Source organism: Accipiter gentilis, chromosome 18 (assembly GCF_929443795.1).
Source record: "Accipiter gentilis chromosome 18, bAccGen1.1, whole genome shotgun sequence".
NCBI lineage: Eukaryota > Metazoa > Chordata > Aves > Accipitriformes > Accipitridae > Astur > Astur gentilis.
Window position 1 is genome coordinate 16641581 of NC_064897.1, and position 26862 is coordinate 16668442.

At 51.5% G+C, this 26862-nt stretch overlaps 2 protein-coding genes across 2 annotated transcripts in view; one reads left to right on the forward strand and one right to left on the reverse strand.

The window, feature by feature from the left end:
* WNT5B (Wnt family member 5B) overlaps nucleotides 1-26862 on the reverse strand; it is a 78260-nt gene that overhangs the window by 37908 nt on the left and 13490 nt on the right. The gene's annotated exons all lie outside the window — the stretch shown is intronic.
* FBXL14 (F-box and leucine rich repeat protein 14) overlaps nucleotides 1921-26862 on the forward strand; it is a 91784-nt gene continuing 66842 nt past the window's right edge. The window contains 1 exon segment of the mRNA XM_049822690.1: nucleotides 1921-5319. Coding sequence (XP_049678647.1) covers nucleotides 2010-3212 — 1203 coding nt within the window. The 5' untranslated portion in view covers nucleotides 1921-2009 and the 3' untranslated portion in view covers nucleotides 3213-5319.

Below are 26862 nucleotides of genomic sequence, written 5' to 3' on the forward strand. Positions count from 1 at the left end.
TTATTCTTTCAGGTTAGTGAAAGTCTCGGTACAGCAACCACTAGCCAGTAACTAGGCTGATTTTTGCAGTATTTTAGTAATCCAAATAATATTAAAAATGCGCCCTGTCGTGTTGAACAACTGTGAACTTTATTTTTTTCTTTACAGCTCTTTGGCACAGAAGGGCAGCCCCGCTCTTTTGAAACTGTTTTGAAAAGCCTCACCTGATCTCTGGTAGAACTTAACCCATTTTTAACACTGCCGCAGCACTGCCCAGTGTTGAAGCATACACAGCTACCATTACACAAGGCTACGGACACGTAGGAAACGGAGATTTCAAACATTCTTTCTTGAAATTGCTGGAAATCACTTGGAAATTGCACGGTTTGTGCGAGTACTTCAACTGTTTTCAGAACCAGCTCAAGAAGACCATTAGCTGAAAGCCATTTTCAGACGTTTTTCCATTTCCCAGCACAGAGGCCCTAAAACGGTCCACCCAGAGGTCTAGCAACCTTGACAGTTGCCCAGATCTCCGAGCTATTTACAGCCACGCTCCTATCGCTCCTGCAGGGATGCCAAGACAGAAGGTTCCCAAACTTTGGCCCTCAAGGCCACCACGCAGTCTCAAGGGCAAGCCGCAGATTGCAGCGGCCTGCGCTCCGCCCGGCACGGCCGAGGCAGTGGCCCGCTTCCCCCGTGCCGCCCCGTGGAGCAGCATGAGCCCTTGTCCCTCCTCACGGGGCCGGGGGCTCCCCAGAGAGCCCAAGGGTTTGTTTACCAGCCGGCCCGACGCGGCCCACGGCTGAGGCGGGCCGCTGGCAGACGCCGGGGGCTCACGGGGAGCGGGTGAGCAAGGGAGGCCCGAAGCGAGGGGGGCTGGCCGGGCTGCGGCGCGGGCCCGAGCCGAAGCGGGGCTGCCATCTGCGGCTCGACCCTCCTCCCCTCACGGAACGCTCCGCCACCCCCGCCCAGGCGGGGACAAGTCACCCGAGGGTGACAACGCAGCGCCCAGCCGCGACTCCACCACACCGACAGGGCGGGAAGGGGGACGAGGTCCGCCGGCGGCGCTCGGGGGTGGCGGTGGTGGTGGTGGTGGGAGGGGGGGGCTCGGTGGTGGCGCCGCCGGCGGAGGGGCGGCGGGGGCGGGCGGCGGGGCGCAGCAACGGTTAGCGGCGGGGCGCAGCGAATGGGCCGCGCTGTTTCCAGGGCGACGGCTCGGAGTGTTCCGGATCGTACCATTGCGCAAGCGGCGCGGGGGGGGGGGGGGGGGGGGGGGACGGACGCGAGCGGCGCCGCCGCCAGGCCCGGCCCAGCGCCACCTCCTCCCTCCCTCCCTCCCTCCTCCCCCCCCCCCCCCCCCTCGCCTCGCCTCGCCGCGCCTCCTCCCCCTCCCGCCCGGCCGGAGCGCGGCGCCGGGGCCCAGCAGCGAGCGGCGCGCGGCGGAGCGGAGCAGGCGGCCGGCGGCGGCCGGGCCCGGAGCGGCGGAGTCGGTACCGGCGGCGGGGCGGGCCGGGCCGGGCCGGGCCGGCGCGACCCCCCTGCCCTCGCTGCCTTCTCGCCGCCGCGGGATGCGGGCGGCCCGGGGCCGCGGGCTGTGAGCGGCGGCAGCGCGGAGACAAAGGGAGGCGGCGGGGCTCGGCGGCCGGCACCAGGGACGGAGCGCGGGGGCCGCCGCCGCCGCCGGGGCGCACCCGCCCGCCCGCCGGGAGGCGGCACGATGCGGCACGGGGCGGCGCGGCCGCAGCAGCGCGGCGGCAGCAGCGGCGCGGCCCGCCCGGCGCGGCGGTAGAGGCGGCGGCGGCCGCAGGGCGCGGGGCCGGGCCGGGCCGGCGGTCGCGCAGCAGCGTCTCCCGCGGGCCGGGCCGCGCCGCCCGGGCCGGCGATGTGAGGGGCGGCGGCGGCGAGGAGGAGCGCGGCGCGGCACGGCGCGGAGCGGAGCGGAAGGCGGGCGGGCCCCGAGCGGAAGCGGGCCGGGCCCGGCGGCGAGGAGGAGCGCGGCGCCGGCGGGGGCGGCCGGGCGCGGGCGTGCGATGGAAACGCACATCTCGTGCCTGTTCCCCGAGCTGCTGGCCATGATCTTCGGGTAACTGGAGGTGCGGGACAAGGGCCGCGCGGCGCAGGTGTGCACGGCCTGGCGGGACGCCGCCTACCACCGCTCGGTCTGGCGGGGCGTGGAGGCCAAGCTGCACCTGCGCCGCGCCAACCCCTCGCTCTTCCCCAGCCTGGCGGCGCGGGGCATCCGGCGGGTGCAGATCCTGTCGCTGCGGCGCAGCCTGAGCTACGTGATCCAGGGCATGGCGGACATCGAGAGCCTCAACCTCAGCGGCTGCTACAACCTCACCGACAACGGGCTGGGCCACGCCTTCGTGGCGGAGATCAGCTCCCTGCGCTCGCTCAACCTGAGCCTCTGCAAGCAGATCACGGACAGCAGCCTGGGCCGCATCGCCCAGTACCTCAAGGGCCTGGAGGTGCTCGAGCTGGGGGGCTGCAGCAACATCACCAACACCGGCCTCCTCCTCATCGCCTGGGGCCTGCAGCGCCTCAAGAGCCTCAACCTGCGCTCCTGCCGGCACCTCTCCGACGTGGGCATCGGGCACCTGGCCGGCATGACGCGCAGCGCGGCCGAGGGCTGCCTGGGCCTGGAGCAGCTCACGCTGCAGGACTGCCAGAAGCTCAGCGACCTCTCGCTCAAGCACCTGGCCCGCGGGCTGGGCCGCCTCCGCCAGCTCAACCTCAGCTTCTGCGGGGGCATCTCGGACGCGGGGCTGCTGCACCTGTCGCACATGAGCAGCCTGCGCAGCCTCAACCTGCGCTCCTGCGACAACATCAGCGACACGGGCATCATGCACCTGGCCATGGGCAGCCTGCGGCTGTCCGGCCTCGACGTCTCCTTCTGCGACAAGGTCGGGGACCAGAGCCTAGCCTACATCGCGCAGGGCCTGGACGGGCTGCGCTCCCTCTCCCTCTGCTCCTGCCACATTAGCGACGAGGGCATCAACCGCATGGTGCGACAGATGCACGGGCTCCGCACCCTCAACATCGGCCAGTGCGTCCGCATCACCGACAAGGGCCTGGAGCTCATCGCCGAACACCTCAGCCAGCTCACGGGCATCGACCTCTACGGCTGCACCCGCATTACCAAGCGCGGCTTGGAGCGCATCACCCAGCTGCCCTGCCTCAAGGTGCTCAACCTGGGACTTTGGGAAATGACTGAGAGCGAGAAGGTCAGGTGAGAGGAGGGGGGCGCCCCGAGACCTCCATCTCCTCTGGAGGGACTCACTGACTGACTGACTGCTGCAATGGAGGAGAGAAAGAGAGAGAGAGAGAGAAAGAGAGAGAGAGAGAGAGGGGGGCACGCACAGAGCCACGCTACCCACGCACCCTGGCACCGGAGGGAGGAACACAGAGAAAAAGAGTATATCCTTCAACCCTTCTGTGCTGCCTACCTACCCTTGCTCTGGAGGAGGAGGAGGAGGAAGGGGGGGCAGGAGGAGGGAGAGAAAGCACCTATCCTTTTTCCAGGTCGTGCCTCCAGCTGCACGCTGGTGAGACAGAGCTCCCCCTTCCCCCACAGCATCCTTCCCTGCGGAAGAGGTAGAAGCCCAAACTTATGCACTGGGGCTAGAGACACCCCTCTTTATCCCCACTCCCTGATTCCATCCCCTCATGCACTAAGGATGGATAAAGACAGACCCTTGGTTCTGCCATGTATTCAGAATAGATTATTTTTGGTTTATATAAAGGAGAGTGGGAATGGAGATGGGAACAAACAATAACAGCAGAAAAGGCTTCCTAGCTACGCTTATGTACCCAGCTACCCAGTCATCCTGCACTGGGCACAGACACAGCTTTTGGTAAAATAACCATTCCACCTCTGCGCTTGCCCCTCCCCTGTCAACTGGGAATTGTGACAGAAATACTGCTCCCTAGGTACATTGATTTTTTTTTCTTTTCTTTTTTTTTTTTTTTTTTTTTTTTAAAAATCTGTTTTCAATCTCCAGTTCCATGTTATTCTCTGCTGTGGGTGGATACAACCTCCTGCTATTCCAGTTCTCCACTGCACTGAGACTAGGGACAGCTACAGCCTCTCCTTTTGTCAGTACATTTCCGTGTCATCCTGCACTACGGTTGATAGAAAAGCCTAGGCACTCCATTCTTTCTCCCCATCTCTCTACTGGAGATGAAGATACCATTTCCTCCTTCTGCTCTCTCTGTGGGGACAGGACACGGACCCCAGTCTCTTAAGCCTTCCCGTGCACTGGGGGACACTGACAGTTACCGAGACTCGTCTTCCCTTTCATCATTCTCTCTTTTTCTCCCCTCCTTCTTCTTGGCAACAGGGATAGACATATCCAGCTACATATCCATTCCTCTTTGGGTCAGGGGTGAGTGGGTAGAAGGGGTGGCTAGCTCCCCTCTACCCAGGGGACTTGAGGAAGAATATCCAGCTTCATTTCTGCTTCATTTGAGATACTGTGACCCGTTTTTATTTTGAAATGCATAAAAAAAATTACTGCTACAAAAACAGCCTCTTACTCTCCCACCTATCCCTTGCTTACATCCTGTAACTGATCACAGTTTTCCTCACTCATTCTCTTCTTTACAGTATTCATTTTCTTACACGGTTTTATTTTTAAAGACATTTGAAGTTGCTGTTCTTGTGGATTTTTTAAGTACATTTTTTTTCTGCTGAATATATTCTATATATATAAATATATATATGATGTCTGGCTACCTCGTTTTAATTTGTTAGTTTTTTTTTTTTCTTCTCCTCAAAAGCCCTGGAATTCTTACAGGAAAGAGATTTTGAGACTGAAACATTTTTGTGCCTAGACTGGAATAATGCCCCTTGGGTTTGTTCTTTTTCTCCCCCCCCCCCCCCCCCCCGCCCCCCCTTTTTTTTTTTTGTTTTAATTTTTGTTTTTAAGCTTACCCTACTGTGTCCCACCTTCACATTCTGGTTGTGCCTCTTCCTCCCTCTTCACTGGGGACTGGGGACCCAAACTGTGCTTCTGCATTTTTACTCTTCTAGCACAAACATGTAACATGTGAGAATCCACGCTGAGGATTGGGCTACTGTTAACAGAAATGTGTAAAATGCAAGTTCGTTTTAAAAAAATTTATATATATAGATATATGCAAATGCTCTCCCCTCCCCTCCCAAATCACCTACAAAAGGTCACTATGCCAGGCTTCCTGTTCATAGGTGGAAAGGAGCAGAGCTGGCCTGCAGGCCCTGAGGCTGCAATGTGACAGGGAGGAGACTGAAGTTCATCTGTCTTATCTCTATTCTGTCAATAAAATGGAGCTGGGTCTTTATTTTTTTTTTTAATTATTATTGTAAAGAGGAAGAGTAAGTTTTGGTTTTGTTTTGTTTGTTTTGTTTTTTTTTTAAAGAAAAATATCTTGGCTTTTTTTTGCTTATCTGTTCAAAATCTCAAATCCTCCACAGTAACAGGCCAGACCACGGAGTTAACGCAAACCCAGAGACCCCTATGGATTAATTGTACTGTTTGTGAATTTGTATAAAAAAATAACAAAGATCCTCTTAAAACATTTTATATTCTTACAGTAAAAAGGTTAAACATATTTATATAATAAAAGAGGAAATATGAAGTATGTTTTTGAAAAAAAAAAAAAAAGCCGTATCTGTGTTGTCTGTGCTTTTTAAAGGCATGTATCTATTTATCTATCTGTTGGGTTTGGTAAGTACGCTTGTATGGCTCATGCCGGGGGTTTGGGGCTGCTCGCTCTTGTTCCAGTGGGTGACGGAGGAGGAGAAGGAAGGAAGAGAGCCTGGTGCCTCCTGTGCAGGATGTTGAGTAACATCATTATGAAGAGTTTGTAAGGAAAGGGTTTGGTAGAACCAGCCTTGTCTGCAAGGGCGCTTGTGGTATCCATGGGGAGAAACGAAGTTCAGCTGCCCATCGGCGTGAGGTGTCGGCTCAGTTTGAGGTCAGACAAACCAAAAGTGCTGATGCTCGCTAGCAAGTGAACCGAGTATTCGGCAGTACAGGAAGGTATTTGGGAGGGGGGACAGAAGGGCCGTGTTTCCTAATTTTTTTAACGCTCCAGGTAGATGGCAGAGGGTTTTTGTGATTTAAATTGAGGCCCACCCTGGGTGAAAGACCCATCAAATAAAAACATTGCCCAGCAGCGACAGCCACCAAAAACCATGTCCTCGCCAGCGCACAAGGGCCTGGAAAATCCAAAATGTCTTGGTTGGTTTCCGCTGCCCAGGCAAAGATTAAAGAGGAAGTAAAGGGGGAACGTGAAAAAAAAAAGTTTGAATAATCTAAGGTGTCCTTTGTCCTATGCCATAATCTTTCTCCTCAGCGTATGACTTTTAACCCAACCGGGTCCCTTTTTAGCCTTCCGCGAGGTGGGTTTTTTATTGTTGTTGGAGATGGAGCTTAAGCGGTGTTTACAGGGCAGCGACAAAGCCCGTCTCCCCCCAGCCCGGCGGCGGGGCTCACTCGCCCCGCTGCCCCCTTCCTGCCTCGAAGGAGGGGGAATGCGAAATGGTGGAAGAAGCCGGAGCCATTGTTCAGGAAAGTTAAAAGAGGAGCTGTCCTTGCTTGCTTGCTCAGTCATGCATACTCAATCTGGCCGGGCCCGGGTCCCTATGGAAAGGAGGAGGGCGATTCTTCCCCTCTTTTTAACATTCCTCTCCAGGCCTGGCTGTATTTAAGCTGCTTTCCTCCGCGCCGAGGAGGAGGAGGGAGGGGGATGGTCTGAAGTTCCTGTACATTTGCATTTTAAGCACTTCCAGCACTGAGCAGGCCACTTCGTTCCCCCCGCGCCACCCCGCTCCGGCAGCCCTCGCTGGGGGGCTGCTCCAGGTGGGTCGGATGCCCCACCAAAGGAGGTCCCCTCCGCGTCCTCGCCGGGTGGCCCCGGCTGCGTAGCCTCTGCCTCCACAGGTATTTTTGTTTGAGGCTGGACCGGGCATACTTCTTTGCCGCCAGCTCTAACCACCTCACCCCTTTTATGTCGGTGCTGCATTTCAAAGGGGAAAATAGCGCCCAACTCTGGCCCTCTTAAAAAAGAAACACCATCTCCTCCACACCCCAAGGACCTGGACTATCTCAGGGTTTGGACTTTGGGGTGTGTGTTGTTTTTTCCTCCTCCTTTCCAAGACTTCCAAGCTTTCTGCTGGGAGTCCATCACAAAAGCTGCATTGTTCGCTTTAGGGAAAGCCACCACAATTGGATCTAATTGAGCCTGACACTATATCCATCTTCCTCTACTTGGAGGGAGGTGTGGGGTCTGTCTTCCCTGCGTTAAGAAAAAAGTTTACAGTAACTTCTTGACTGAAAAAGAGGATGTATGTATGAACATTGTATACAACGGGAATTCCAGATCAGGTTCCCATTACCGCTGAAAACGTAAATGTTCCTGGGGTAGGGAGCAGTTCCAGCCAGGAATGGGGAATGATACATCTCTCAAGGTAGGTTTGTTTCTGCTGGATTTGAGTGAAAATGGCATCTCCTTATTAAGCCCCATGTTCACATGGATAATGGTGGGCCATCTATGTCTAAATATAACATGTGTGCTCATAAGTTCTGTAATCAGAACTAGGACAGGATTTTTTTTTTTTTTTCCCTTAGAAAAAAACCCCAAACTTCCTCTCCCCACTTAGAAAAAACCAAGCCAAAAGTAGTGCCCACGTGGTCTGGCATGCTCTTTAAGGGCAACCCAAGCCAAAGGAAGCTGCCGAAACCAAAGCCTCCCTGAAGCCCAGCGTTTAGATGCCCTGGGCTGTTCCCGTAGATGGAGCAAGTGCTCCTCATGCCTTCCTCTCCTGCCGCAGCGTGACAGCACCACCTCGGGCACAGACGCAGGCCTCCCTGTCTAGCGAGGCCAGGGCTGGGGGAACGCATGCGTTTGCTAGTAAAGAGAAGGGTTTCTTAAAATAAATAATCCATTGCCAACAACCATAGCCCAATTACCACATGACTCCTCAGGGTAACAAGGAAACTTCATTTTCACTCTCCAGCCGCTCTTGTATTTTTGAAGATGACTCAGTTGGCAACTGGGGTAGAAAAACATACCCCCCACCCCCCACCCCCCCGTGCATTTGGAAGGGAGCTGCAAGTCTCCCATCTGTGTCAGCGAGCCCGCGGTCCCCAGCAATGGCTTCGGTGCCAGCCTTCGCTGCTGCGCCCAGCAAAAGAGCAAAAGCCCTCCCAGCCCACCCAGCCGTGCCAGTTGGGGCAGCAGGGTCCCTCGCCTACAGCTGCGCAAGCCAGGGCACGGAGGATGAACCAGGGACCTGCTTTGTGGACCGGTGGCTGTGGGGAGCAGAGGGGCCACGCTCAGGAGGCGGTGGCAGAAAGCGGAGCAGAGCAGGAGCGACATGAAGGAGGGATGAAGGGACTGCTCAGGAGAGGAGGCAGCCAGGGACCAAGGGGCAGCGGCGGGGGATGCCGGCTTGCAAGCTGCAGCGAAGCCCTGCGTGTGGGGGGGGTCCCTGGGCTGCTGCAGCAGCTGCTCCCCCGGTCAGAGCCAGTGGCTGGCTCCTCTCCCTGGGAGATGGGGAGGAAAAGGAGGCTCCACCTGGGTCCTACTGTATGGACTAGCAGACGGCAGGTCCGTGAATGACAGATTTATACATTTTATACCTTCCTGCCCCACACCACAGGTTCGACTGAATCAGTTTGTCATGGTGACTCTGGGGTCCTTTGTTTCCCTGATAATAAATAACGGGGTCATGGGGCAGCTGTCACGCAAACCACCTGGCCCCTGTGCTAGCACGAGAGGTGATCTCCGTGCTAGATAGTATAGAGTTTACTGCTGAACCTGCCCTTTGGAAGTCAGGGAAGAGTTAAAACGAGAGCTGGGTGGCCAAGACACCCAAAGTTTTTGGAACCAAAGCTAGAAGTTAGCACAGGCTGCCATTAACAGCTCAAGCGTAGGTGTCCCTCAGATCTGGCAGCCTCGCTACATACGTACGCACGATGCTTCTAGCAAAGCGGACCCTTTTTTGCTTTCTCTCCCTCCCTCCCTCCTCTACCTTAAATCCCACTCTTTTAGCCAGCAGCTCTTTAGCAGTGGCTTCTGTGGAGGAAAAATATAATCGATAAACTCAGCTGGGTGGTGCGGGCTGGATGCGAGGACCCCTCAGGACATGAGCGAGGCCCCATGCCAGAGCTGCTGGCTGGGCTGCATGACGCTCCCTGCCGCAGCCAGCCAGCGAGGCCATCCCGCTCAATTCCCCAGCCCCAAGCTGCACGAAAGAAAGAGCTGGAGAGGGTTCGTCGGGCTCCCGTGCCAGAACTTAGACTCCAGCCACGTTTGGCAGGGACGCTAGAGCTTCTCTCCCTTCTTTAATTAAATCTACCATTAGCTGCGTTAGCTCAATGGCAGCCCAACCTGAAATAGCACCGTGGAGATTTCGAAAGATCCAAATCTGATCTGTCCTTACGACAGAAAGATGAACGGAAACGGGATTTTCCTAAAAGATTCCCTAAAACCTGGGGCGTGTTTTGGAAAGAGTGTCAAAAGTTTAATACCAGGGCCTGGACACATGCCCTGAGCAAGTATTTCCACATGAGAGGGTTACTGAGACATAAACCAAACTCCTCTTCTGCTACAGAAACTGACTCGGATCAAGAAATGGGCAATTCCTCCTAGTTATTTTCTTTCCTTTGAGCCTTGAGTCTCCAAGCACAGTTTAGCTATTTGAAGATGAAGCAGTTTCCGCTCCCAGCTTTACAAAAAGGCCAAAAAATTGTATCTGAGGTTCATCCTCTTCCACCCTTCTCCTTCCCCTCTTTCTTCCCCCAAAACGTCCCAGCTTTACAACCCCTGAGCAACTTCAGGGGCTCGGCAGGTCGACGCCGGAGGTGTACAGACAGCACCACACAGGCACGCCGACTGCAGCTCCGCAGCCAGCAGCCTCTCCCCTTGTTCGGTGAGCTAAAACGCCAAGCGCCCGGCAGCAGTAAAACCCTGCCATTATCTCCTTTCTTGACAGCCACAGCTGCATGCCCAGCACCCCAGCTTCAGCGCTATAAACTCCTCCTGCCGCACGCTGGGGAAAAGTCCCGTACGGCTGCTTGTGCCACAAGGCGAGCTGGTTTCTTCTGCTCCTCCAGGCTCCTGCAGCCGCCTGGGATGCGACGCGGGCCTCTCGGCTCCGGCAAATCTCCAGCCGCTCGACCAAAGCGCCCTACGCCCCACCGATCCCATGGGTTGGCCGGAGGCGACGGGGACAACCAGATCCCTTGGGCCAGAGGCGACGGGGACAACCAGATCCCTTGGGCCGCTTGTCTGCCCAAACACCCAGTAAAACCAGTTGGGGACAACATGGTAAGACAGCAAAGCGAACGGTGACTACGATACCGGCGGGGTTCCTCCATCAGCGTGGGCTGGGGGAAGCATCCTCCTCCTCCTCCCTCTATCCGCACAGCCACCGGCCATCCCCGATTTCTCCCTCCCCATCTCGCAACACCTCCGAGGACCCGCCGGCTCCCCCCCCCCACCCCGCTCCCCCTTCCACCGCCGCCTCTCCCGGGCCGGGTCCCGCCTGCAGTGGCGGCGCCGTTCCGCCAGGCGGCAGCATTGCCCGCCGAGTGCCGCCGCCCGCCCGTTCCCCGGGTCAACCCACCGCCCACCGCCCCGGGGAACCGGGGGCTCCGCTGGGGCCCCTTCGGGCCCCAGCGGAGCCCCCGGTTCCCCGGGGCGGTGGAGTCCACTCATCCCGGGCCAAACGGGAAGGCACAGCTGGCGTAGCCGGACCGGTGGTCAGCGCACCCCAGCCCATAGCGCCTTTGGAAAATATCCATCCCAGCCTTAGTACTTCTGCCTGAAGTCTGCATCTCTTGACATCTATAGCTTGACACTAAGAAAATTATTATTATTTTTTTTTTTTTAAAGCATGCAAGCGTGAGAATGGTAATGGAGCAGGATCGAACTTAAATTAATGCTTGGATTATTTTAGTTCAGTTTTGTTGTGCAGGGCTTTGCTATGTTGTTGGCATGGTTGCTCCGTGGGATACCTTAATCGCTACAGAGGTATCTGGAGCTGTATGCGCATGTCCTTTTTAGCACCTAAACTTGAATAGGTTTTTTTTTTATCCACTTCTCACACTGCTGCTACAGATACGGCAATGGTGTCTTTTTCAGAAGCTATACCTGATAATTTACTAGAATTAATAATTAGCTGCTGCATGGCTCATTACATGCACAGACATCAGAAAGCAAAGTATCATCACTAATGAGGAAAGAGAGGTGGAAGCAACTTGACTAAGGTTACATCCCAAATCCGTGAGCGGCCAAACAGCACCTGGCATCCACCTCTCCCACCTCCAGTCCTGCTGGCTTCTGCCACTTGGAGCAGCAACAACTGAAATGAGCTTTCAAGCCTAAGGTAGCCCTGGAGAGGGAGGGTCAGGACAGAGAAACACTAAGTGCAGAGGACATCTTCTACTCGTCCCACCTAGAGCCCCAGAAGCATTGGGTGCACGAGTGCGGGCTGTGGAAGAGCTCCCAGCAGCAGGAACTGCTCCAACGAGCCATCCCTATCTGCTCAGACTCTTCAGCCGTTGCGCCTTTTATTTCAGGCAACGGCGAGCCTCACCAAACAAACGTGGAGCTGACAAAAAGCGCCGCCTTGACAGCCCTGGAGGCCGATGTCCCGTCACAACAACAGGTACGGCTCGGATTGCAGCTCGCCCAGCTGCTCCATCTACATCTTCACCAGGACCGTCCCTGCCGTCACTCGGGACCACCCATGCGGATCAAAGGCGCGGGCAGGACACGGTCCTGAAGGCTGCAAATGCTATCGCCCCTCAAGGTCTTCCTTCCCGAGAGGCACCTATCCATTAGCAAAAACTCGCCCGGACCACACCAAAGACCAACCAAGCGACAGCGACTTTTGGTTTCCAGACCCAGACCACATGGTGCGAGGGCTTGCGCCTCGGCTGCCCGCTGCCTTCCCCTCACCGCTGCCGGTTTTGGACATGGTGTGCCGGGGGGGACGAGCGGGGACATCATCTCCCGCACACACCTGCCAGGGACTCGGCCAGACAGGGGGAGGCTGCATGTGAGCGGCTGGGTGTAACTTCCACCCTGTCCCTGGTGCCAAAAACAAGCATGTTAAAGCTAATCTACCCCTGTCTCAGCTCAACTGCTTTTCTGTGACTAAGCCCCTTATAATGGTTTTACTAAAATCCCCTTTTGATGGAAAAAATCCCAGCTGGAAGTTTCAGGCAGCGGCACAATGTGCAAGTCTGCGTGTCCCTTTCCCCAGCTTCACAAAAGCCTCTAATCGAGTGGAAAATTTGCTGGAGGCCAGAGGTTTAGGCCTGCAATTATTTTTTAAGGGATTATCAGGAGAGAATGGGGGTACTTACGACCCTCCCTCTCTTTGTGTTTTGCTCTGTGCCGCTTTCAGACAGACTCAGCCAGAAACCTAAACCACCGCAGCTGGATCCAGCGAAACCAGGGCTCGGCTGGGCAGCACTCCTCCTCTGTCCTACGGGATGGACCCCAGCCTCCAGGTTAAACGAGTCCCACGCCAGCACCATGCAACGAACAGAGACGCTTTTCCACAGAAGCAACGCTAGAAGATCTTTTTAAAGAAAAACTTGAGAAAAAGCAACCAATTCCAGTCCTGTGAGCCTCACCAAACTGAAAATCCAAGGAGCCAGCAGGGTTGTAGTCCACCGGACAGGCCGGGCTTTGGCTCTGCAAAGCCATTATGCAGGAGGTCTTGCACAAGTTACTCGCAGCAAGCTCCAAAAAAGACTTGGCACCAAAGACACGCACGCTGCAACACCCAGCTTTTAAGGGCCTTGCTCCAAGGGTGGATCCCGGGGTTAGGGTCCTTGGTGCTTTTGCAGCCTCTGAGAAAAGTCAGACACCACCGAGGCTCCAAAACAACTTCTTGCGAGCATGGAGCCACTTACGGTCAGCATCTTTAGCATGGGCTGGCCAGAGGCGAAATGCCGCCGGTTCTCCTCCCTGAGGAGCTCTGTACCTTGCTCAGAGCTACCAGGAACTGCCTATGCTCACACGTGACCCAAAATTAGGTGTTTCTCCTCCGCCGCCGAATCGCCGCGCTTCCACTTGCGTACAAGCGGGCAAGCCATACCCGGAGGAAGCAGCAGCGTGCCCTGCATTTAAACAGTAGCCTAAGGAAGCGGGAGACCTGCTTTAATTCCTTCCTCCCTTTGTGGCGCTTCAGACCTACCCCTCCCAGGGAAGGCACTAACCATCGGCCCCCAGGCGAGGGCCAGGAGAAAGGGCCACTCTTCACTATTCCCATATAAGCCATGCTACGGTGCGGATAATTATTCCGGACTTGGTACAAGAAACAGAGTACGTGAAGGAAGCAATGGCTATGGACCACCAGTGTTCACTCTTGGTGCCAGCCTCTCCTGAAACCTCTCGGTGTGCTGCATAAAGCAGCTGTTGGGTAAAACAGAGAAGCAGGTTTTGATCCCTAAGCCTTCCAACCATTCGGCTGCTATATGAGAGGTTTCAAAAGAAAGTGGCAGCTGCCACCGGGTGTTCGATCTTACGGTGTCTGTGTGCTAGGTGTGCTCCGAGAGCACCTGGCGAGGCTGAGGGGCCAGGGTGCTTGCTTTCTGGATCATGATCAGCCTCAAGCAGTTTTGGGCAGGCACGTAGGTATAACACTCAGCACCCGAGGGGTATTAAAATAACTTTAAAAAACCCAAACAAACAAACACAGAGAAAAGGCAAATGAGGCATTTATGGAATTTAGATGCCTCCAGGAGCTAGGTGGTGCCTAAGCTGGGGATTTTGATTTTGCAATTTTGAATACTGCCTAGATGTCATTTGTTTCAGTGTGTTTTTTTTTTCCTTGGATTAGTTCTTTTGCCCTTCTCTACTGCGTTCTCTCCATCTACACGGACACTGTTTTTGCAGAGTTCCAAGACAGTAAGATAAAATGACGAATGCTCAAAATTGCTCATTAAGGCTGATGTGCTTTAAGATACTCTGTACACGTCTAACTTCTAGAAGATGGATGAGTCTGCTCTCCAAGATAGCTCGAGCGCTTCAGTATCCAAAGATAAGGGATGCAGAATCACCAGTAACTAGTAGTGTAGGATGTGACCTGTGTGATTCACTAGTGGCACTAGAAATGCAAGGCCAGGTGAAGAGTCAGCTCCAGCTCCGTCTTCTCACCCTAATAAGTTGAATGCCAAGCATAGCACCACAGGAGAGCCATCCTTTACTACTTCCAAGGAAGCAGATCTTTCCCCCAGCCTGCTGTTCCCGAGTGCCCTTGGCAAGCCTTGCTCTTGGAATCCCAAGACTTTCTGTTTACACACAGCCCGCTGTCCACAGATAACCTTGAAAAGCCCTGCTTACAGTATCACAGAAACACTGGGGACTTCCAGAGATCACTGTCCAAATTCTGCACAGAGGCAGGATCAAGTATACTTGGATCATTGCTGACAAGGGTTCATCTTACCCATTCCTAAAACTGTCCCTAAAGGCATAGCCTGCAGCCCCCTTTCCCAACCACTTCCAGTTTGCTTCTAATATTTTCTCTCCCTATCCACCTTAAATATTCTATTTTTTTCTTCCACATTAAGCTGTAGTTTTAATGGTCTCCACAACTGGCAACAGAAAAGAGTTGCAGACTTTTCTGTTCAGGGCCACCTCTTATGGCCGGGTCCACAACTCCTTTCCCTTAGTCCGCACGCTCAGCTCCCTGCAGATACACCTCAGATGCACCGTGCTTCAACTCCACCTCCGTGCAGGGTTTGCCTTGTGAAGAGCCCAATTATCATGCTGCATTATATGGATGGATTTCTAGATGTGTGATAAACATGTCTGGAAACTATTATGAGCCTCCCAAATGTTTGCAGCCTGCAAGACTTGAATCCAGAATCCCAACAATGTAAAGTAATTTGCTCACTGGGATGTCATAAAGATTTTATATTTTACAATATTATTATAATATATACTACAAAAATATTAAAGATACAACTTGCCACTTGTAAGTTGTTAAAGCTTCCTAAGACATACAGGTAACTCGGTATTCGCCCTCTGTCCCAGCACTCCCACTACTTTCTTTTGTAGGTACCTGCCAGCCCCGCATCTTTATCCTCCTTACAGGTATTCTCTCATACTCCTTGATCCAACAGCTGTGTTCCCCACAGGAGTCAACAGGGACCGTATTTCCAATCCCTACCCAGGGGTCATTGATGGAGACACAAGGAATGTGCTCAGTTCAGCAAGACCACCAGCAAGCGTTTCACATGCAGCTACACAAAGTAGAAGAACCTTCTTTTTCTAGTGTAGCTTTATCACGCAAGTGCAAAGAGGGGACCGACAGGCTGTGCCAACTGGAACCACTCCTGTCTGAGCTGGACGCTACATCAAAACTGTCCTAGCACAAGCATTACAGACCTTTGAACTGCATGGGCTCTTGTCAATTCTGTCACCAGTATAGGATGTCCCGCAATGATAAACAGTGAAAAAAAAAAATCCCTTTCCAGCTCTCAGCAGAGAAGTCGTACTGACTGTCACTGTACTCAGAGAAGATATGGTGCACAGGTAGGTACTTGTTTCCTGCTTGCACTATCACTATTTGCAAGACAATTTCAAGCTCATCACTGTGCAGAACAGAAGTGCTGAGCTACAATACATCACAGAAATAACATTGCTCATCCAGGAAATTACAACTCCATGTCTTACACAGTGTATTGCCCCCATGTGTAGCTGTGCAATGCAGTGGCCATCAGCAGCAGTGGAGTGAGGAAAGTGAAAAGGCTTACGGCTTGAATTTTTAAAAGTCTAGGCACTCAGACATCCCAGAGCACCACAGGAGCTTCTGGTGACTTGTACCTCTCAGGAAAAAACAGAGTGAATTCTGTCCTGGGCTCACTGCGCAACTGCAGACAAGTCCTGCCACCTCTCCGCATCTCAGCTGCTTTGTGCTTAAACTGAGAGTAGTACGTACCTATGAGAATAGAAAAGCTTATTTCTGCAAGTTCAGAAACATACTTGAGGCCTCTGCATGGAAGTCAGAGAAGTCTCAAACATAATCACCGATATTCCTGCACCCAGGGCACAGTACAGGAAATTTGTCAGAGCCTTCCAACAACACTTGAGGAAGTCCCAGCACATGTTCATTTCTGCCCCTGCCATACCATTTCCCTGAAGAATAGGCCTTGTAGACAGAAGGGTTTCAAAACACAGCTTGAGTACAGTAACTGCAGACATTGTGTCAGACAGGGGCTCGGTGTTGAAAGAATGTCTATATGTTCAGTTGCGTATTGTTACAAGCATTTAAAGAAGCTGCTGTATCCAAAAAGGAAGGACAAGTTCTTATTATTATTATGAAAGCTGGGGAGTTTCCAGGATTGCTGATGTGCCAGCAAACGATCCAGAGCCAGGAGAGATAGTCACGGTAGAAATGATAGGAAAATCTACAAGCGCCTGAGGACCACCTACGCAACATCTGCACGTGTCTCATAAACCAGGTGTTGCTCCCTGGAGCACATAATTTGGGCATGCATTCAGTGTGCCACTCCTACCACCTCCCGGCTCCCACCAGAACAATGTCACGCACTGCCTACAGCTACGTGCAAAGCAAGTAGCGCCAACCCCGGTTCAGAGAAATCCATCATTTACCCAAGAATATGTTGTGTCAGTACAAAACTAGCCCACAGCTGGGAATTGGCAGGAACATATTTGAGGTATCACACTCGCAGAGGAGGAACAGAAAAACTGCTTTGCCCACAACTGCCCAAAAGCAACTGCAGCAGTTTCGGTCAAAGACTTAAAGGGAGGCACACAGAGAACTCGGGGGTCAGGCTCCAAGAGAGTCACAGATTTGCACTCCAGAAAACAGGCTACAAAGCACTAAATGCAAAGAGGAGCTTATCCCAGCAGCAAGCTTCATGCTTCTTACAGACATGCTTTCTTTACAGAGGCAAATGCATCTTGGTATGCCCAGCATCTAGTGGAGCTCTGGTCACTTAGTCCCTGGATCCTACCACACTTCAAGGATGGGAGCACCTCTCCTTCATGCACTAGCTGTTCTCAAGAGCTAAGGCTGAAATCCTGGCAATAGTTCCCCCTCCTCTTTAAAAACAAAGAAAAAAAACCCCAAAAACCAAAACCAAGAAAAAAACCAATCCCTAGTCAGGAGCCGGCTATGCCACAGAATGAAAAAGTGCTTACTTTTCTTCAGGAAGAGATGATATTTCTTGTATCAAGTTGACAATGGTCGCACAATGGGGTTCGGCATATGGATGCTGTTCTGGAGGATTTTTATTTGAATAAATATGCATAACTCCAGGGGGAAAACCTCTGTCAATACAAATCCTATGGAAAATATTGCTCCTATAGACAGAAGAGAGACCAGTTCTGTTTGTGTATTCAGGCACCGTATATATGAAGATATTTTAGAGGCCTCTATACTTAGCCATTGTGGTTTCAATCTTTCCCAGGCCAGAGGTAGCTGTGTAAGCATATAGTCAGCATTGGCTAAACAAGTACTTTTAAAACCATACTATTATTACCAAGTTAGTTAAAGAAGGCTTTTTTCTTCCTTTTCTTTTTTTTTTTTGGGGGGGGGGGGGGGGGGGCGGGGGGGGCAGAGATCTGTAATTCAAGACAAAAATCATTAAAAAAACCCCACCCCAACAAAACCCACCACCTTTCTAGTCCTTAGAGTGAGCTGTGGGTTTTTTTCAGTAGCTCTTTATATTTAACTGCAGCCAGACCACTTCAGGTCATGATTTCATCTGATCTTTGCAGGATGGTAGTGCTGGGTCTCGCCAATACTCCTGGGGAAACCAGGGTCCCTCAGGAAGCGATGCGGCTGACTCCGGCAGTGGAACGCCTTCCTCTGAGTCAACACTGACCCAGCGTTTCAGCATCATGCCAGAGGGTGCTGACCTGCTCGGTGCGTTGTCTTTTAGAGGAAATAAATGGTTGCCTGACCACACTCGTGGTTATTAAAGACAGCATGTCGCTCTACACAAACACTGGCATTTGGCTACGTGACCGCTCCCTATGTGTGCAATTACATTTCTGCCTTCCTCCACTTTCTGTCCCGAATTGTTTCAATAGCAGCTGTGTTTCACCCAGCCCTAAATGCACTTTGATGGTTGGAGGAACAGTTCCAGCAGAGCCCAAAACTAAGAACCTGGAATTTTATTGCTGACCCCACCTTTGGTTGGCCACATAACCTAAGCATGTCTCTTCTACCTTCCCCTCTCCCTTGCCTTCCCCACGTGCACAAGGGGGATCATGAGAAGAATCGCTTCTGTAAAATGCATTGAGAGTGGAAAATGGAACCAGTGGAAACCAGTGGAAAATCCCATGTAAGAGAGCACTATAAAGATGAATTATGCAACATGGTGCTATTAATTAGGTGTGCTGATCAAACATTTGGGGATTTTTCAGTAGAAAAGGCATTAGGAAAAATACGAGATTTGTAAAGACAGCAGTGAGTCTTCTGCGTTTGTTATAATCATGACCTATGATCTTTCTTTAATCCAAGAGTGCCTTGGATTACAGACCAGACAGGTATTTCCCCCTTTGATGCAGATGAGTTCAATGATGCCTACTCCACAGTAAGTGCTCTAAAGGTGCTGAGCATTAGCAGGATTTTTTTCCACAGGCAACTCAGCTGCCTATAATTATCTGAAAAAAAATTCCTCCTCTTCTTCCTAATCCCAGTGCTCTGATCACATGGTACATTTGCTCTAGGGACTCCATTTCAGAACCATGTGACATTTACAACACACAGTCCTAAAAACACATGAAAAATACACCTGGTTCTGGGATTTGGCACAAACTCAGCCCAGGTTCACCGAAAGGTTTGTGACCCTTCTGAGCACAGCTGGGACCAAGTTACAGTTTTCCATTGTACCTTGTGGCTTGGGGAAGAAAAAAATCTGATCAAACTTGGAAGCTTTGACTGAGATGCACTTGAGAGTTTGAGTTCAGTTTAGGCATAAACTTGGTTCAGAACTCAGAGGCTGGAAACTGCCTTGAATGGAGAGTGGCCGGAGTATATGCACTCACCTGCACAGCAAAAAGGATCAGCTCAACAGGGGCGACAAGGACTCGACAGCAGACCTGACCACTACCAACACTGACAGAGCCACGAGAATGCCAGTATTGTAGGCATTCAAATAGGGATTCACTTCTGAAGCAAATCCCCCATCAATCCCACTACCCATGCAGTGGTTTGCAACTTGGAGCAGCCTTAGAGCTTGCAAACTGGGTTCCCTCTGGATGAAACTGCACAGGAGACCATGCTTGAGGAGAATACCTCGCACACCTCCTCCACATCCATGGGACCAGACAAGAACTAGTCCAACCCCACCCCCCCCCCCCAAGTGCTATTGCATGGGTGCCAGGTCTCCAGCACTAACTGTTCACCCTCCAGACCCGCTCCTCCTGGCCCACTCTGCCTACTAACACAGCCACCAAAACCTGGGGCTCAGCCACCACAGAACCGGAGTGCAGAGGTACTAGCGGTACCCGATTGCTTGGCATGTCTGTTTATGAGCACCCTCTGCTGGATATTACAATTTTTTCTTCCCTCCAGGCCAGTGATGCTAGCAGGCTACCTCTGCTAAACCAGCAAAACACTGGGGTGTGGAAGAAAGGAGCCTGCCCTGGGTATCCCTGGGATGCCCCAGCGTACAACACGCCCAATGCACTGAGGGGGGACTACTCTACACCGGTATATCTGCAGCAGGATAAGTCAGCATTCGTTGAGAACAATTAGAGCCCAAAGATGTACTCATAACAAGGGAAAGCCATACCCAACCAAAGCCTTCCCCACATGACTAAGCTGCTTACAACTCACTTCAGTCTGAACAAAACATATTGCTGACAAAAGATGCTGATGTAACACCTAAACCGCATTGTTCCCCAAGAGGATGGGAGCCATACAAGCTCTGATGGTGTAACGCTTCCACTGCGGCTCAGACCTGCAGAGGTCACCTATCCACCACAACATGGGGATGGACGACTAGCAAACAAATAACCGAGACAACCGACTTGGTGGCTTGACAAGGTGGATAATTGCCATCTTGAATCTATAGTCCGGGAGGACAACAACATCATCCTCATATTCTACATCTCAGCCTTCAGGTGATTAGAAAGTTGTGGTCACGTCTGATCCCAGCCAGGTTTATAGTAATCATTCAATGCAGAGATGTTGGGGAACACAAGGCTCAGGCAATGCCTCCTCTAAGCTACTATCCACTGTCAGATGTTTCAAAGGAAGGTATTCGAGGTTTATGGGGCCAGGAAGAGCATTTAACCAGCTGCAGCTGGAAGACTGTCCAGGAGCAGGAGGCCTGATACCTTCTAAAACAGCTAGAATAAAATTCATAAACTGTGCATAAGATTTTTTTATCCATATAAATGTCTAATCCTTTGTGCATTCTACTATGTTCTTGGTCTCAATTATTTATGTGCCGTAAGAAAAAAATAAGTTTCACCTCTGTCAAATGTTTTATTTCAATTTCATTGAAAACCTTGTATTATGTAGAAGTATACACAGGAATGCCTGGTTTACTTCTCTGTACTTCTAAGTTTACATACTTCTGTCATGTTGCTTTTTATTACTCTTCACTCTAACTAAGAATGCATAATCTTTTCAGTCTCTCCACACCTCTAAGCATTTTCATCACCTTTTTCTGCTAAATATTTGTGGCGTAGTGATCAGAAATGAACATATAATATTTTAAGACTGGAGTCGCAGGGAATCACTCGTCTTTCCACCGAACAGATCCAGCACATCCCCATTGCCAGCAGCCTCCTCCTCACCCAAAGCGAGGGGAGCAACGGAGGAAGCAGGGCTGATTACATCGGACCCTTTCATACTGCACAATTCATGACTACTGGAGGAGTTGTGTGCTCCTGTACCATGCCAGCCAGTGTTGACTGTGGTAACGCAAACGCAAAGGCATTAACCCTGCTCCCTGCTAGGAAACAAAGTCTCCCACTCATTCCTTAGAAAAGTTAAACGTACTCATTTCCGAGGGACTTGCGGGGTGGGTAGATACACTCACTGCAGTTCCCCAAAGACAGCTCAGAAATAACCTGGGAGGATCCCAGATGAAGGCTGGGTGTCTTCTTACATCTGTCTGGTTTAGGAGATGGAGTGTAAACAGTGGCACATTAGCTTAGATTAATTACAGGCTGCCAGTATTTTGCTTTCATGTAGCGAGCTCCGGGAACATAACACCGCTGATAATTAAATAGCGCCTTCCATCAAAAGGCTCCAAACCACCCAGCAAACCAGACGAGCTGTTAAGGTAGGGCTGCTGGAGCAGCACACAGCAGCGGCTTAGCAGGACGTAGGGACACAGCACACTTGTTTAGGAAATGAAAAATTTCTACTGAAACTACAGAAGGAATTATCACATGTTTTACATTATGTACTGCGCAATAAAACCTGGGCAAGATTAGCAGCAGTGCCAGGAGACCTTCACTGGTCAGACAGTTTTATATCCCATGAGGCAGATCATTTCTCCCATGACACAGCACCCTATCTTTTTCTTTTTGCCTGGAACGTCGGCTCAGTAATGACTGAGGAATAAAAAAAAAACAACAAAAAAAAAAACCAACCAAAACCAAACCCACAAACCCCAAAAGTTATTTCCTACTTTGTTTTCTGCAGCTCTGGGGTTTCTTTGCAGCTTTCCTGCACAGGATATGAGCAATGCGCAGGTTTTGTTTGGGAGGTAACAGCCCTCAGGTAAGCAAGGGTGAGAAAACACAGAACAGGAGATACCTGCCAACAGAGAAAAGCTCACAGCAGTGGGGTTAAACTTCTGTGTTACCACATCCCCTCCTTCCCCATCTCCTTCCACACACGCTGCTGCCCATCAGTTACGGGAGATTTTGTGCCGGGGTCACCAGTGTAGCGTCAATACCGCGAGGTGGGCGATCAAACCTGCGACCTCCTTCTCGCGGGCCATAACCCTGCTGGGCTACCCCCTGCTCTCTCCCTGGTCGTTTCCTTTTCTGTCCCTGCTCTTTCTGGTCCCAAGGCTGCTTTTCCTTTCTTGGCCCCCCCCCCCCCCTCCTCATCCCCTTGCAGTCAATACCCACCAAAGGCAGGGAAGTTCACAGTTACGCTGGCTGGCGCGGCTGAATGAATTGCTGCTGTAAGCCAGGCTGCTCCCCAAAACTGCAGCCCTGAACTCATCAGCTGTTCTCTCAAAGGCACCAAAATGGGAGGCCCGTGCAGAAGCCGAAGGGAGGGCAGGGGCTGCCAGGATCTAGCTGCTGCTTTACGTTCACACTCGCAACTGGGAGCAGAACTGGCGGAGAGGTGCCCGTTTCTCCTGCCCACCACATCCTTGGCACTATCTCGCATCCCTCTGCGGAGGGGACTGGGAACCTGCAGTTCAGGAACTTGGTATCTCAAGATCAGCTGCCCTTCGCAGGCAGTTTCTTATCCTGGAGTCACAGGGTATAGGGACTGGGGACGTTAACGTACTGAAACACAGACCAAATCCCTTCAGCACTCCCAGAGTCACTCTCAGGAACTCCAGCTTGAGCATCAGCAGCATTACTGACGGGCAAAACCACGTGCTGTCCTCACAAGCGCAGCATTATCACTCGGTGGTTTCACACAACTGCCCACTATGCAGGCACAGCAACCGATTCAGCCAATTTCACCTTCTGCAGCTGGATTCGAGGCAAGGCCACAGATGCCCTTCAAAAACCAGACACTCGGGCTGCAACCTGCCCGCTGATAGACTAGATGGCTGAAGAGCCCAGCTGCGAAGCGATCCATAGTGATAAGGGCAAAGGGAGAAGGGCTTAAGGGGGGAGAGAAGGAAGGGAGCAAACTTCACGCAGGAGCAATGCTTATTTTTGAAAGGTTAGTTACATGTTATGGTTTAGTTAATAACCTGAGGTGGACTAGAGGAGACACACACTTCCATAGAGGTATCTTTCTGGCACGTTGCGCAGTCACCCTTTACTTTTCACATAACAGTTGAATAAAAGCCACAAATATTAAGTCTACGCCACAGCATGCGGTACAGCAGCTAGAGCACGTGGCTGTGGGACAGCTGTTTGTGAGTTCTGCCTAACCCTGCCAGAAAAAAAAAACACCTTTCCCCAAGCCCTGCCATCCCATTGCTGAAACCAGGGAATCTCAACTACAGAAGCTGTACCTGCTCCTCAAGGCTGAGGTGGGAGTACTGATGGATGGGAAGAGGGAAGCAACAGATCACTTTGCAGATGTCAAGCACCAAGGACCAAAGTACAGGAAAGCCAAGGAGATACAAAGCTACCAAACTTCTACAACGGTATCTGCTAGGATTGTTCACTTACCTACCACCTTCCTAGGAACCGCTGGACAGTAAAAAAAGCAGGACCAGGCAAGCCCCCAAGGGAAGCTAAATAAAAGTAATTCCCATCTGGTCTCTCAACACTCCTATGTTACAGAGAGGATAAGCTACACCTGGGCAGGTTCAAATGGCAATGGTAATCCTCTGCACTTGCTGCTGCTCACAGCCATCAGTGCCCAGGTGAAGTCCATGGAGGAAAGGAGGCACTCAGGCTTACCAGAAGTCACAGAGCGTGGCATAACCCCAGAAGTCCCCGTGCCCAGCCCTCACCCTCACAACTGAATCCTCAGAGAGAAATCTGGAAGACCTTATTGTCGTTAGCATGAAGCTCACATCCCAGAGCTCCAGCATCCCTCGGTGTAGAGCAGGACCCCAGTGTGCCAGGAGCTCTATGCCTGTACGGCTTTGGTCTGCGAAGTGTGGCTTGCACCGCAGTAATATTCAGAGGCCCCAGTGTGCTAGGCACTGTAAAGCACAAGACAGAACTTTTTTCACATCATCATTATCCCCCTAGATAACTATAAAACCTTATACTGAAGAGTTCTCTCATCTCCTTTTTTAGTAAGACAGCCCTATAGCGACACTGGCATTCCTCTCACTTAGAGTGGCATAAGGAAGAAGAGAGAAGAATGTATTTGGCAGCCAGAGATGCGACTGCAGTACGTTAGATGTGCAGGCAGGCAATCCTGGCGAGCTCATGGAGAAAGAGCAAGGGTTTCCACCAACCCATTTGCCTGGGTAAGCCCCCGAGAGTCCCCAGCAGGTTTGTGTCACCAATGCAGCTACACTTGCCCTGCTGCTGTCACCTGCATACGGCAAAGACTAAAGTGAGCTCAGGTGTGCCTCCTTGCACTGCATCCACGCCTCGGCATTTACACACTGTGGGAATACTTTCCCTTCCCCTGAAATCACTCCCACTGCTCTAGCAGAAACAGCAGAGGAAGACAAGCCAAAAAGCAGGACTAAAAACTGCAAAATCTAAGTCCTCTTTAGTCACCAAGTTGCATCTGTTCCTCACACATTTCTTGGAGGTATACGTTTCTGTCCCAACATGAGCAAAAGCCCAAGGACTCCAGTTGTCAGCATGCTGCCAGCGCTGGAGTTCTTTCTGATATATTTAGAGCATGCAGCATCACACCAACTCCTCTACTCATTAATCCGTGATATTTGAGCTATGATTTTTTTTGCTTTTCTTAAGGTGACCTATCTGAAGAAACTCTTGGATCATAAATCTGGTTGCTGAACAAGAAAAATACAGTTGCCCCAATGTTATTGTGTTGCTGCAACTACCTTGGCTTTTTATTTAGAGAATAGGTTTTATGTCTATCCTGCAAGGACAAACTCCTGATGAGACTAAAATTCTGGGTGCAACGACTGACCAATGCATCTGACCCAAGGCTGAAAATAAAAGCTGGCTTCCCACCTTAGTTTCCAAGTAAACTCCACCAAATGACGCAGCACCCCATACTGCATTTCACAGGCAGCGCAGATATATTTAGCCCGGTACGCCCCTCCCAAAGTGCAGCGTGGGGCACAACCAGCTGAGCAGAACCCAGGGAGGAATACAGGAAAATGAACCGGGCAAACCATCGTCTCCTATTCAGTAGCGTGGATCTTGTTTACTTGCTTTGTTTAAAAACAAACCAAACAAACAAACAAGGAAACTTCACAAGAGGAGTTTTATTTTCAGGTCAGCCAGCAAGCCCAAGAGCTGTAATTAGGTCCTGGAAATTAGCAGTTTAATTTATTTGTGTTGTCGGATGTTCTTAGTATTTCCATCTGAGCACCAGACAGGAATGTAGGGGATGAGAACGGCTCTACCCCTCCTCCTCAGGCTTGTTGTGGGAGAAAAACAGCGTAAGCGCCACACAAGCATCACGGACCTACGAACATGCTAGGACTGCCCTTTCCTGGATGTGAAACTAGGGGACAATAAGCCACTTCAACAGCAATATTTGGGTGTCCAAAGAAGCACACTGGTTGCTTTTGGGATCTAGAAAAGTGCCTGTGGGAGATGAATTTCAGCAGTGCATAGCCAGCTACCTTACAAGTGACTTGGTGCATTTCAGCAGACAACTCCCCAGAGAGATGCCTCCCGGGGTCACCCCAGGGCTGTGCGAGGGTCGGAAAGAGAGGTCAGCTCCAGGAAGCCCAGGTTTTGCCCTGAGGGCCCTGGGAAGTGATCTCCTTCTCAGCCTCCATCAAATCAGATAGCAAATAAACCAAATTATGGCGATCAGAACGATAAAAGGCAGTGGCTGCTCAGAAGCATCTGCCAACCTGTTGGGTTTTGGCAGCAGCAGGTTGTACGTGGTGATGATGCTCTTCCACCCTGAAAGCTACAGGGAGGGCTCTCTGCCTTCTCCAGAAGGGCTCCCAGCTGCAGCGCAGGAACACAGGGCACCTTCTTGGCTTCCAGGCTGGACAATCTCCTGGCCTCAACTAAAAAAATTACACACCAAAGTCTTAGTTGTAAAGGACTTTCTTTTCTTCTCATATCAGGAAAATAATCCATTACATACTAGAAATGAAACAAGAAATCAGGGCAAAACCTAACGACGATGTTACGTGAACAGGAGTCTCCCATCAAGACCCCTAGCCTCTAGCCTGCAGCCTTCCCGAACACGGCTGGTTTTAGCTCAAGCCTTTGGGAACCTTTTGCTCCACAGCATGAACTTTCAGTTCAGAGCTGGACTAAGCAGAGCGCGATTCATTAGGGAGACCTCAGTGCAAAACACAAAGCAATTTCTCTTATTATTTTCCTCATCCCCAAATGGGAGGCAGGGTAGGGCCAGGGAGGGTTCGTGGCTGTGAAAAAACTTCAATGTCTGAGTAACATCACAAGCACAGACTTTTGATTTCTCAGAATTCCACTGCTTCATACTCTCCTCTGACAATTCAGGAGGTTGAGCGGAGTAGCTGTCTCCTAGATTTGCCAATCTTTTGCTCCTTTCCCCAAAAGAGTGCTCTCTCAAGGCCTCTTTTCCATGGCCTTCCCTCAGCCAAGAACAGCCGAGCACTGCTTTTTGCTCCCAGCACATGTTATCGCTGCCCCAGGCCAGCCGGCTAAGAGAGAAGACTATTATTAAAGAGGTGCAGAGAGGAACTGGGACAAGACCGTAATCACTGACCCTTGGGCACCTTAAAGCACGGGACCACAATGTGCTGAGACGTGAATAACCCTCCTCCTGCAGGGAAGTCGGGCACTGCCGCTATGTGTGACCACGATCCAAGAGCTAACCAGGTTTAGAAATCCCTGCACATCGGTGTCCTGTTTCACAGTCCTGCGACCACAGAGGCGAATTATAGTTTATAACATACAGCTTGAGGAAACCTCTTCTTCTTATCAGATTTTTTTAAAAAGCAATGTAAGATTTTTCTCTAATATGAGATAAAAAATAGTTTATAAAAACTCCTGCAAGTAATTCCTTTCCTGTAGGTTGCTTGGGTACCTAGTGCTGACAGTATCTGCTACCTGAACACACACAAGAATGACAGGCGTAGCTTCCTATCCCTGCCTGGGTGGGTGCAATTCCTGGAACCAAATTTATGA